This window comes from Myotis daubentonii, chromosome 21 (assembly GCF_963259705.1).
Source record: "Myotis daubentonii chromosome 21, mMyoDau2.1, whole genome shotgun sequence".
NCBI classification, from domain to species: Eukaryota; Metazoa; Chordata; class Mammalia; order Chiroptera; family Vespertilionidae; genus Myotis; species Myotis daubentonii.
Genome location: NC_081860.1, coordinates 193179 through 206683, shown reverse-complemented (window position 1 = coordinate 206683; position 13505 = coordinate 193179). Strand labels below are relative to the sequence as shown.

The 13505-nt window shown below is 51.4% G+C and overlaps 1 protein-coding gene across 1 annotated transcript in view; it reads right to left on the bottom strand.

Annotated features, from left to right (window-relative positions):
- Positions 1–13505, bottom strand: part of SCAPER (S-phase cyclin A associated protein in the ER) — a 162673-nt gene that overhangs the window by 40669 nt on the left and 108499 nt on the right. The window contains exons 24-25 of the mRNA XM_059678318.1: positions 6725–6840; positions 999–1122 (exon numbers count right to left, since the gene is read on the bottom strand). Of these exons, the coding sequence (XP_059534301.1) occupies positions 999–1122; positions 6725–6840 (240 nt within the window). The remainder of the gene's footprint in view (positions 1–998; positions 1123–6724; positions 6841–13505) is intronic.

Sequence of the window (13505 nt, the reverse complement as noted above, 5' to 3'; positions counted from 1 at the left end):
CACGCGGGGATCCGTCATTCACACGTATACTCATCCCCGATGCACTGGATCTACAGGCCCTGTGTTAGGGTCTTGGTGACAGCAAGAAGTCCTTGCTGACTTTGTGGCTAGGAGGGGAGACGGGCAAGTAAAGGGGTCATTACAATCCAATGTGATTAGTTCTATGGGAGACGGGTGCCGAGGCGTACACGAGAAACCCTAGCCTGGGCTCGGGGAAGGTTTCAGGGAGAAGGGGCCGTTGTGTTTCAGGTCAGGTCTGCAGAATGTGTAGAAATTAACCAGATGGAGGAGGAAGGAGAGCAAAGGCATGCAGCTTGGAAACAGCCATTACAACTATGTGCTGAGTAAAAGGAAATCGGCTCAGAAGAATAAATCCCTGCTGTGACTTACAGCGTGAGCGCGGGGCGTGCCAATACCTCAGGGACTCAGAAACCTCACCAGGAAATTTCTGGCCCAGGGCTGTGTTCTGGAGACGTAAACCTTGGAATATTGCACTGAGCTTACCTGTTTCAACATCTGTGAACTGAAGTATAACTTAAGGTTACAATTGACTGCTTGTTCCCATCTCAAAAGTAAAACTGACAGAGGCATTTCTTGCTTCAAAAAAAAAAGTTAATGGCCATCAAATATTCCTTTTTACACTGGCCCGTCGGCTGAGCTGGCAGAGGTCTGCAGGCCTTCCCTGCTCTCCCTTCCGCAGCACTCACTCCTGGGGCCTCGCAGGTTTGGCTTTGAGGCCAATGGACTCCAAAGCCCCGATCTAACCGGGTCAAGGTGGGGCCTTGGCCAGTGTCGCGGCGTATTATCTTCCCTCCGAGCTGGGGGGAACCCAGTACGAGATTTTCCAATGAAGAGGCTCCTCTGCTGGCCGGTTTGGTTCTCCCAGCCATCTCTACTGTGTTTCTCACCTGGAGAGCGAGTGAATTCTTTCCCTTTCTCCACAGGGAACACTGCCCGAACCTTAACTACTTCCAACTCAAAGCAACACTATTACGTACCGTCAGCTGGTGCGTCAGGAGGTCCATTAGGAAGGTAATCTTGTTGCTGAACAGAACGTCGGTGCAGTTTTCCGGGCAGTTACTGCAGGTGAGGCTGTAAACATGGACTGCGCTGCAGAGAGACCTAACGGGGAGAAACACCTCGCGTAAGACCTCAGCAGCCCTTCTCCACACGATTAAAAGACACACAGCGCCCGGCACAGAGCAGCAGGCGTGGGGTGGAATGCCCTGAAAACAAGCCGAGTGCGAGGTGCCAGGCCCCCGCTGCATGTGAGAGGCTGTAACTTACACCCAAAGCCCGTGTTCACTAGCACCTGCTACAGGCCTCTGGCTAATTTCTTATCTGCAGCAGGAGACATGGAACACACTCACCAGCGTATCTGGTAATGTCTTCACAATCTAAGATCAGATAATACCCAGGAACTTTGGGACCAGACGTCTTTGAGTGACACCCGGAAAAAGGACCGGCCAAAGCTCCTGCTGCCTCTATTTGAAAAAACTCTATTGGAGGTTTTTATTTTTCTTAGTGATTTATGAGAATTCCCTCATTGTAACTATAACAAAGGGTTAATACAGGTTCGTAATATTTTCTCCAGTTTACCTAATGCCTTTCATGTTACTTATATCATTTTTCAGGTATTTTTATGAATGAAAGCTACACAATTTTTTTCTTTAGAATTTCATTTTTTCTTCCCTTCCCTTTGTCCTTTAAAAACTTCATTATGATACATTTGTGAAACATCGATCAGGTGCCTCCTTCATACTCCCCACTGGGTATGTGCCTGCAACCAAGGTACATGCCCCTGACCGGAATCGAACCTGGGACCCTTGAGTCCGCAGGCCGACGCTCTATCCACTGAGCCAAACCAGTTAGGCTCATTTTTCTTAAATTTTATCAGCATATGTGGTAATTTTATGGTTTCATAATTCACGATCAAATCATTTAGAATTTCCTTTGGCATGAGGCAGAAGCCTAAATTTATTCCCCACATTAAAAACATTACGGAACAATCTACGCTCTCTCCACTGGTTTGAAAAGCTGCCTTTATCATGCTATACAGGATATACTCCCTGGCTCCTGGACTAAGTGATAACTGGCCCAGCACTGGGCCCGTATCGCGCTGTTTGTGCGCGGTAGCTCCACAGTAGCATTAACGTACGAAACTGCCGATCCCTAAAGCCTTAAAAAGTGAGGCACCACATTAGAATGACATGTGGAACTTTACAGCTTTATCATCGTATCCTATTTTCCCTTTGGTTTTGACCTATAATTCTATGGCCTTGACTTTTAAATTTCTATTTCTCTGTTTCATGCCATACAATCCCCAAAACTTGTCAAAAATCTTTTGTGGGACATCACAAGGCATAAACAGACACACAAACATCAGAACGCAAACAACGCCTGGTGTGGGATTCTGTCCTGATCTGACGTGCTCCGTGCTTTCCATGGAAGGACACACTCAGCGGTGTCGTGTGCAATGCCAGCGCCTCTCCACACGCTTCTGCTCACACACTCTCCCCAGAAACTGCCACAAAGAAACTCCTTTCTGACGAGAAAAGAAGGGGCAACAACCTCAAGGTCAGAAAAGACCTGTCCACTCAGCAAAACCCGTTTGAAAGGCCGGCTCTGTGTGAGGAGCACCTGTCTCAGGAAGGTCACTTCTGTGAGCCCAGCCTGGGTGGTCTGCCCGAGCCGCCCTGCCTGTAACTTAAGACTCCAAGGCCTGGAAGCAGTTTCTCTGACATCAGGGAGAACGCCCCGGATTTTAAAAGGGTCTTCTCAGGGCCGTTCTGTCAGAAGCGCATGTGTTTGGGCTGAGACAAAGGCTCTCTGCCCCACGTCGTCAGGGCACCACCAGTGAGTCCCCTGTCAGCTCCGCCTTCTCACTGCACAGGTGTCCTCTGAAAAGCAGAGGACAGGAAAGTCGCCACAAAACCGGGTGCTTCGGCAACAAGAACAGGAACACATTTAAATACGAAAAGGACAGTGCACCTCAGATACTGAGATGAGCACCGAAGACTTTATAAGACAGCTAAACAGAAAAGCCCAGGAGGTGGCCGCCGAGGCGGGTCTGCCAGGACAACGTCGTCAGCACGTGGCTTTCACGCAAGGCCGTCTGCAGCAGGTACGACTGACCAGGAGACACTGTCCACCCAAACCCACCATCTTACACTGATGTCAAGAGAACAGACATTTTCAAGCAACTGCCATGGGCGTTAAGAATCCAGAACCCAATCATGTGTTACTTTTCCAAGTCCCTTTGGTTTACATTCAGCATTTAATAAGTAGAATACAGTTTACCTGTATTATCATTCTCAAGCTATGTTTTGTCTTTGTAAAGCTCCCAACTAACTGGTATAGATACACTGGGTGCGTCAAGTGAGCTGGGCGGCCCTCACAGAAGGGGCCTGGGACCCAGGCCGGGGAGGGGCCCCCCCTGCAGAGGAGGCGGGTTCCAGCTGCTCCGCAGGCTCGCCAGGACGCAGTCGTGCAGCTGGGTATTTTAAGTAATTTAATAGGCACGAGGAAGTCTCGTACTGCAGTTTTAATTTGTACTTCCTGATGATGTTGAGAGCTTTTCATATGCTTATATGCCATCTGTGCATCTTCTTTGGTGAAGAATCTATTCAAATCTTTTGCACATTTATTAACTTTCAGTCTGTGATGGAACCGCAGCAGCTAAAACAGTTCCTGGTCATGGCAGCACTGAGCCCACGCTGACTGGCAGGATGGAGACACGATACTCTCTCCTGCACCCACACGAGGCCACGTGGGAAGTTTGCAAACACGAAGGACAGCGTAGGATCTATCTCTGAGCTCATGTCTATACAAAGTAGAAAGACTCTAGTATGTATTTTTGAACCAATGAATCTCGAATGCTAAAATGACCTGGAGTCTTTATAGAATGCTACCCGAAGAGTGTTATCTGATTATGCTTATAAAGTTATTTGTCGCAGGAAGAAAAGTTTCCAATGGAGTCTCATTTTCATAGTGTTCAATGGGTCTGCTGCAGCAAAGAGATTTCAGATGTATAATATTGGTCAGAATAAAATATATTGAAAAAAGGAGAGAAAAATAGTACTTGACATGGAAAATGTATTTAAAAGAAGTTCTAGATGTGGTCTTTCATAGATGGGAATCTTTTAAAACTGTTATTATTTTATTTATAAAATTAGAAGATATTACATAGTACAATTATAGGTGACAGAACTTGCTTGTTTCTCTGCAGTGGACATGAGACACCTGGTCAGTGGGTAAAGAGAACAATGCATATCGTGTTCCAAAATGTAACACTTTAATAATCCCAAAATTAACTCTACAATTAAACAGTTTCCATCATTATAAGGACACCACAGAGAAGGAGTAAGAACTCTTCAACTAGATGAGTTATTTCAAGGGTTTTTGTTTAATTGGTGAATCTGGAACAATTGGAATAGGCAACTTAATTATTCCAGAGACACATTCTGATTTTAGTTGGAAGATCATATATATTCTAAGCACCAACCTAACTAGCCTTTCTGTTCTTCCTAAAATTAACCTCCCCTAGAAATGTTGTTTCAGAGATTATAATAATGGACTTAAAACTGTAGGGGAGCATAAAATTAAAGCATTACTTTGAAACTCTAGTGTTGAACTCTGTTTTGTCTGATTACAAGGCCGTCACGGTCAGCGTGCCTTTAGCTAGGTCTCAGCAGGACCTGGCCACGTAAGTGCGACTCCACATCCGCACGCCAGCTCTGGAGGAGACCCAGGTGGCTCGCAGTGCCGACCGGCAAGTTAAAGGCAACACGACGCATTTCTTTGCTTTAATCTCATTAGTGGTGCCGCAGCTGTCAACTGTGACCATCTCCGTGCAGCCTTTTGAGACATAAACCAAATGCTGCAATAAGTCAAATGGGAAGAGCATTTATCAATCACTATGGCTAATTAGCTTGCAAACAGTTTTTTACTTTTATTGTGTAGGAGAACGCTATTTGCTTTTAGTAAGTCGTGATCTAAAAATAGATATTTAAAATTAAAGTAGAATAATCCTGCCTACAAAGGAGGACTTGTTTAACACATGTTATTAACATGTGCCGGGGCCTTGGCATGGTGGATGTGAGGTGCATGTGGCTTCACTCCACAGCGTCCACCTGCTCCTGACGGGCCGCCAGTCCAGTGGCCCCGACTCCATCTCTGCCACCTGCTTTAGGTTAGAGGGAGTTTAAGGCAACGTGGAAATGCTGCAGTTCTTTCTCAGGCTTCACTGCTCGTCTTCCCGGGTCTTTCTGTCTCAGACGTACAAGGAGTCTCAGTGGTCTGTGTTCACTTTCCCTTCTGATAAGGACGACAACTCTCGTGGGTTAGAAAACGCACACAGATCTTCCCGCCATCGGTCCGTGCCGCCATCATGGTGCGCAGGAATGTCCTGGCTGATGCTCTGAAGAGTATCAACAATGCCAAAGAGAGAGGCAAGCGCCAGGTTCTCATCAGGCCGCGCTCCAGTCATCGTCCGGTTTCTGACTGTGATGAAGCATGGTTACATCGGCGAATGTGAAGTTACTGATGACCACAGAAATGCCCGATCGAAGGGCACCTACACCTCTTTCATTCACCTCTACTTTGAGAGAACAGCAAACCCCGGACTCAGTACCAAAGAACTTGTCACCAAAGGCCACGGAAAGCAGACACAAATAAGCCAAGGTGGACAGTGCCACACAGACAGCACTGTCCTGAGCCAGGAAAGACGACTCCTGTTGCCTAACCTCCTAGGGCACTCCACAGTTCACAAGGACGCTCACGGCATTCCAGCCGACCTGCACAGCGCCCGCCCGGTGGACACAACCAGCCGTGAGACCACGGGAGGAGACGCGGCCACGGGGCTAAGGCACCGCCCAAATCTTCCCAGCGGGGAACTGGAGTCCAGCTTTGTCTGACGCTAGAGCTGGCGCTATTTCTGTTTTACCAAACTGTCTCTCAGGAAAAAAGATAACATGGTTTGGGAATTTTTCTTTTCTTTTCTGTTTTATCCCATGGACAAATGAAGCACTCACTTTTGTTGGGCTAACTAAATATTTAAAAGTTTTCTTCGTGATATAAATAAATTTTTATGAAAACTTCTCACTTAAACTCCGTGGGTACCCAGAAATTGTGCACGTTACAACTCAGGGATGCCGGACTTCGGAGGCAGGGCTCTCTGCTTCCACACCCCAGAGACCAGGGGGCTCTGGAGAGCAGGAGGCAGACCCAGTCTCCGGCTGCGCAGGACCCCGATGGCCAAGAGCACGTCGCAGTCCAAGCCCCAGCTGCGCCTGCGTCCGAGCGACTGTCCAAGCGACGTGCTGGGACTCCAGGTGCAGCAGTCTGGCCTCAGACGGTTTCCTGTGGCGAGGACCGGGCCTTCCTGCCTCGGGCTTTGTTCATGTGCTCACACCTTGCTCTGCAGGCAGCACAGGAAGCTGGCTTTCTCTACCGCTCTTCATTTTGGCTCCATTTCTGTAAGCAGTTACAACTGCCCAGGAGTTTACCAATTCCTCTTGATTTAGGGCTAGAGAAGGTCGTAGACCACAGAGATTTCCTTTTTATGGCGTCAGGCTCAATCTGCTTTTCTCCCTGCAGGCAGTGTGAGCTTTTGCTCTGCAAGCCTGAACACACGTGCCATTTCCTCGAGTCTCCTGCATGGAAACACAGGGCAGAAAGGACTCACAAATGGAAGGTGGAAGACAGATGAAGAGACTGTACTCACTTGGGAGGAATTCGCGAAACTGTGTTCACGTTCGCAGCTGGGACCACTCCTTGAAGAATGTGTTCAAGGGCTGTTAATCCACCGGCAACTTGAAATGCAATCTGATCGGCCACATTCTAGACAAGAACACAAACAGAAATTAGCCCAACTTCCCAGGCACAGAATGAGAACCACATGAAACATTGACTTGCAGTGGGACACATTCTGCTGGTTCAATTATTCTGCAAATATTTATTCAAGGCTTAGTAGGAGCAGGAGGTCAAAAGCGGTGAGCACCAAGGACACGACTGCTGTCCCCACGAAGCTTGAGATGTGGTGGGTGAGACAGTCGACGTGGTTAGCGCCTGAAGAAACAGGCCCGCGCTTCAGGAGCGCGAGGGGGTGGCGATCAGCACGGGTTCCGCTGACCGCGTTGAGGTTGAAGTCAGGTGAGACAGGAGGGAAAGGAGCGAATCCTCCAGGCAGAGGGAGAACCATCTCATACAGAAGTTGTCACGATACCCTGAAAAGGCAGATCATTCTGTAACAGTCATCACCACCTAACAAGGCAAGTTGACTTCCACCAAGATTTCCTCTTCTAGAATTTTTCTTCAGTAATATCATCTAACATCCAACCATGTAGCTATACCTTTTTTTTTTTTTTTTACCACTTCAGCCATTTTAGGAAGCGTATTAAACCACTTTTGATTACTTCTGTGCATTTTCTGAATTGTTCAGTGCTTGCTGGTGGGAAGAAGCTCCTCCAAGTTCTTGGCATCCCTCTGGCGTGCGGAAGGCAAGAGTGATCCTGGGGGCAGGTATGAGCTGTTAAGGCTGCACAGAGCCACTGCATCACATCCGGACTACGGAGGACAGCAACCTGCTACGGGCTGATCGTGTCTCCCAAACGCTTACGTGCAAGTCCCAACCCCTAGTCCCTCAGAACGTACGTGTATCTGAGGAAAAAGTCTTTAAAGAAGTGACTAAGTTAAAGAGACGCTGTTAGGGTGGGTCCTAATCCAATAGGGCCTGTGTTCTCCTGGGGAGAGGAGCAGACACAGGGGGCGTGTGCACAGAGAAGCAGCCACTGACAGACGGAGCAGAGACGCCACGTGGCCCGCGCTCTCAACGCCTCTGTCCCGCACGCACCTCCCCTCCTCAGAGGGAACGAGGGAACGATCCTCTTTGGCCCTCGGTGTCCCTGCTGCGCCCAGAGCTCCGTGGGCTTCCTCACCAAAGCCTGGCGCGCGAGGGCACAGTCTCAGGAAGTGCTCCACCGCTCCGTGCAGCGGAGGCTGGGGGGAGGGCAGCCCACAGACGGCCACGGGGTCTCCACGTGGAGACACAGGCAGTGACCCTCCGGTCTGGGCCCAGGACACACGCCCGATTCCTCTCTGGCATGAGCCTCAAACAAGAGTCTCTCACTGGAATGGAGTTTCGTGCCCAAAGAATGAAACTCGTTTCTCAAGATGAGGGACATGCTCACCGTGAGCCTCCTTAGGAGCCGCGAGTTGAGCAGGGAGACAGGCACAGGTAAGGCTTCACACTGGAGTGCAGTGCGGCCGGAGAATCACGGGCTTTGCAGCTAAAACAATGGCGCCAGCCTCGGCCAGGCAGGCGCTGCCACACGCGGCCTGCGCAGCGGGGACCCAGCAGACTGCCCTCCTGAGGCCTTTCCCACGCGGAGAGGGGCCGGCACGGCACAGGGCGGGGGGCTGAGTGAAAGCAGACGTTCAGTGTATACATCTCGCCTCCAAAACAAAACAAAACAAACCTCAAAGCTTTCATGCGGCTCCAGCAACGTGGACGTGACCTCTTGAAAACTTTAAGACACAGGCCCTCCAAGACATTAAGCAGGAAAAAAATGAGCCAATTTCAGGAGATAAAGGCCATTCACAGCCAGACTTTTATTAATGTACCACTGAAAACGTTTGGACTTAACATTTGCAGCTTTTCAAAGAAATAAAGCAAAGAGCAAAGTCAACTGTGAAATAAACCCTCACACATCGTCTGCCCCTGCAGCCGAGAGGGCTCTGGTGTGGGGAGCGCGGAGCGCGGGGTCAGAGACGTAACGAGCCGCCCCACCCCTGGGCTCCCCGGTTCGCGGCCGGACAGAAACACTGCGCAGCCCCCACCTCAGATGGCCAACAGATGGACGGGGACTCAGCAACAGGCGAACAAGTGAAAAGCTTTCTCAGCAACGATGTCCTGTGAGGTGAGGCCGATGAGCAGGAGATACAGGCCTGTGAGCACGCCAGGGAACCCCATCCCCTGTCCGCACAGAGGCGGACGCGCAGTGCTCTCCATCCTGAGACGCTCCCACCTCAGGGGACAGAGAGGGAAAAGCAAGTGGGCTCCATGATGGGTGGTCCAAACGTTAAGTTAAACCACCTTCTTAAGCATGTGGCACTGAACAGTCCATATGCAAACAAGGATAAAGAGAAAAGAGGAGAAAAGGACATCGCTTCACAGCCCAGGAGGAAAGGGAGCGGCCGGCCTGTGCTTCCCGTCCCGCCCATCGCACCCCAGACGTCTCCGCCCATCGCTGCTCTCTAGGCCCGGATGCTCCCAGGAGTCTGGATGCGCCTCAAAAGCATCGCCTTGTGCGTGTCCCCCTCCTGTGAGTGGCTAGAAAAGAAGCAAGTCCGCGAAGAACGCTGAACCAGGTATTCTCCCCACCCACACTGCCACCTGCTCAGCCTTCTCCGCGTGTCATGTTCACATGCCCCCAGTCCCGAGACCCGCCTCACAGGCTGCCTTTCACGGCGCCTTTCCGACCCTCGGCCAGTCAGGTCTCTGCATGAAACTGCCCGTCCCGACGCCCTCCCCACTTCCTACTTATCCAGGCGTGTGCGTGTGTGTGTGCGTGTGTGTGTGCGTGTGTGTGTGTCCACGCCCCGCACTGGGAAGCCCCCCTCCCCTCTGCGTCCTCCCCCAGGGCAAGCTCAGGACGCACAGGGCCCAGGCGCCCAGAAGGCTGCTCCAGGAATGAGACGACCTCCTCTGGGAAGGGGAACTTTCCTCCTCCTCCTCCCCTTTTCCAAACACTCTGCACTCAGGCCTGTGAAACTGGAGCTTCCATAGGGCCTCACCACTCGTATTCGAGTGAGGAAAACACCTCTGAAGGGAAATGTGGCTCCGCTAGGTCCCTGGCAGAACAGCTCTGCCTTCCACCCCGTGACACTGACACTGACACTGGCACTGACTAATAGGATTAGCAGCTCCACCCCAATAACCCAGCTTAGCTAACGGCCAGCACAGAATGACAGCTCCGCTCGCCACGGCAGGTCCTGGGCACCCATTCAGTTATTAACTGGAGTGACTGTCATTGCCTCTTCCAATCAAGAGAGGCAGCTGTTACTCGGTGGTGGCCCAGAGGCTGTGGCCTTTGTGCCTGGCTTCCCTGCAGACGGTAACTGTGAGCTTGGTGATGAGGGAGGAGGCCCCCAGCCTGTTGGCGGCGGCGGCAGATGGGGAAGAGGGCAGGTTCCGCAGCCGGAGAGGTGGGCTCTGTTCTGAGCGTCTGGCGGCACCTCAAGGCCTGTTTGGAGATCGAGTTGGTTTGAGCAAATCCCTAAGTTCAGAACTAGATGAGACGATCCAGGAGTGAATGTTTTGTGGTTGGTTTTTCCCACACGGGAAACCCTCCTAACACTTACAGGACCTGGTTGCCGGGGTCCAACCCCAGCAGGTCCAGGGGTTCCCAAAGGTGTGGACGGAGTCGGCGAAGAAGGAATGTCACGGAGACAGCGTTCAGTTGATCAGCAGCCTAGCCAGGATCTCTAGCCCGGATCTCCAGCGTGGTTCTGTAGCCATGTTCCCTCGCTAGGTTCTCCAGCCAGGTTCTGTCCAGGCTCTCCAGTCAGGTTCAGTGTCCAGGTTCCAGTCAGGTTCTCCTGCCAATCTCTGTAGTCAGGTTCAGTCCAGGATCCCTTGCCATGTTCTCCCGCTAGGCTCTGTCTCTAGGCTACGAGGCCAGTCCCGGTCCAGGATCCTCTGGCATGCTCTCGCCAGCGAAGTTCTTCTGTCTCTAGGCTCCGTGTAGGTTCTGTCTTCTGAATTCTGTCTCCTGAGTTCTGAGTGAGTCTGTCTTGTTACAACTGTATTTATACCAGTTGATTCAATCCTATCAATCTCTATTACAAAGGTTAGGGCGTTTCTTATCTCCATTCCAGGGAGAAAAGATTATGTAGCTTAAGCATGATTGTTCGTAGTTAAAGTGATTAATTACCCGCCTGGCACTTAGTTGAAGGGTTTTATTCCCTCCCTAACTTCAGGGGAAAATCCCTACCTGGGGATTCAACCTTTCTCGGAGAGGTGACTTTGGTTAAAACACAGCGCCAAGAAGGTGAGCAAACATATTAAGAACCGTATGCCATATATGCCAGGTCCCTTGAAACAGCAAGGATGGACCGGCTCCCGGCACCTGGTCTCTGCAAGTCTGCTCTCTTCACCTGCTGTCAGCTTACGAGAAGCAAGCAGCGCAGGCTGACTGCTCTGTCGATGGCTTTCCCACCATCTACACACAGTCCCAGGGGTGGGCAAACGTTCTGACTCGAGGGCCACAATGGGTTCTTAAACTGGACCGGAGGCCGGAACAAAAGCATGGATGGAGTGCTTGTGTGAACTAATATAAATTCAAAGTAAACATCATGACATAAAAGGGTACGGTCTTTTTTTTTTTTAGTTTTATTCATTTCAAATTGGCCGGATCCGGCCCGCGGGCCGTAGTTTGCCCACGGCTGGGACTCTAGGCTCCGCTTTTAAGCTGCAGACACTCGCACTTAAAAGGACTCGGGTCCCGAGGCCAAGGGTGTCACCGGACACTATCAACTCGTGGGAACGTGGTTCCCCAGAGTCAAGTCATAACCCAGTTTGCAGCTTAGGAATCAGGAACGTGGGGCTGAGGGAGGCGGGAAAGGCTTCTAGAGAGGAGGGTGCAGGCCCGTTGGAAGGCTCCCCGAGGGAGGGCTGGCCCGCGTGGGCCTGTCTGGACTGGGGGGGGGGCAGGAGGGGGTGCGGGACACAGACCCACGTGCTGCTCCTTCTCCGTCAGCCATGATGCGGCAGGTGGCCCGAGGCCCGGGCACAGTGAGCACAACAGCGCGCCGTCCGTGCACTTCGATCCCGCCATCCGGGCCCCACAAGCTGCCCTGTGGTGGCCAGGCTGGCACCCAGCAGGGGTGGGGGCCTCTCTTCTGCCCGGGCCTTCTGGGTATTTAGGGCATCATTCCTGGGCCACACAAAATGTGCAGCTTAAACGTTAGTCCGCTCTGTTGGTCAAACATTAACTCGCCCCGATGCCTTGGCAGGGCCAGGCCAGTGATCTCTCAGGCCTTGCATGGCCCTCGGGCCAGACGTTCCCACCCTGACTTAGAGCGAGAGCGAGAGCGAGAGCGAGAGCGAGAGAGAGAGAGAGAGAGAGAGAAAGAGGGAAACACAGTGTGAGAGACAAGAACACCGAGGGGCGTACTAGGAGCCGCGTGCGGCTGAGGAAGGGGATCCTGTGACAGCGCTTCAGGACACAGTGAGGGCAACATGGAGGGTTTCTATCAGAGTAAGACAAAGGACCCACCTAGGAGGTTCCTTCAGCTTCCTTATTCGCCCCCTTTCCCCACTTGCTGGCTGTGGGTAACGGGTTACGCAGACTTGAGGGGTCTCACACAGCAGTGCCCCTTTCTGCCGGGGTCCAGCCCCAGCGGGTCCAGGGGTCCCCAAAGGTGTGGACAGAGTCAGCGAAGAAGGAAGGACACGGAGACAGTGTTCAGTTGATCAGCAGCCTAGCCAGGATCTCCAGCCAAGTTCTGGTCTGGATCTCCAGAGAGGTTCTGCTGCGGAGCTCCAGCCAGGTTCTGTAGCCATGTTCCCTCGCTAGGTTCTCCAGCCAGGTTCTGTCCAGGTTCTCCAGCCAGGTTCAGTCACCAGGTTCTAGTCAGGTTCTCTTGCCAATTTCTGTAGTCAGGTTCAGTCCAGGAGCTTTCGACATGCTCTCTCACTAGGTTCTGTCTCTAGATTCTGAGGCCAGTTTCTGTCCAGGATCATTTGCCATGTTCTCTCCAGCGAAATTCTTCTGTCTCTAGAGAACAATCTGTGTAGGTTCTGTGTTCTAAGTTCTGTGTTCTAAGTTCTGTCTCGTTCTGTCTTGTTACATCTGTATTTATACCAGTTGATTCAATCCTATCAATCTCTATTACAAAGGTTAGGGCGTTTCTTATCTCCATTCCAGGGAGTAAAGATTATGTAGCTTAAGCATGATTGTTCGTAGTTAAAGTGATTAATTACCCGCCTGGCACTTAGTTGAGGGGTTTTATTCCCTCCCTAACTTCAGGGGAAAATCCCTACCTGGGGAAACAACCTTTCTCAGAGACCTTGGTTAAGACACATAGTGCCAAGAAGGTGAGCAAACATATTAAGAACGGTATGCCATATATGCCAGGTCCTTTGAAACAGCAAGCATGGACCGGCTCCCAGCACCTTTCCTCCTTGCTCCTGCATATTTTAAAGTTGGGCAGCAAAAGAAACTCGGACCATGAGACCCAGGAGAAGGTGTTTCAGGCAGGACACGCTGGGGCCAAGGCCAGCACCACGGACAGATCCCGGCGGGTCCAGGCTCCCAGGGCAGTACCCCAGCTCACAGGCTCCTCTCCTCCAGCACTGCTCCTCCCCTCAGAGCCCCGGCAGGTCTGGATCGAGTCCTCGGTCAGTTAACTGTAAACCCCATTGTACCGATCACCTCGTTGCTAGTTACCGAAGTGCTCGGTGTGAGCTGACAGGTGGGATTACACTGACACAGGGTCGAGCA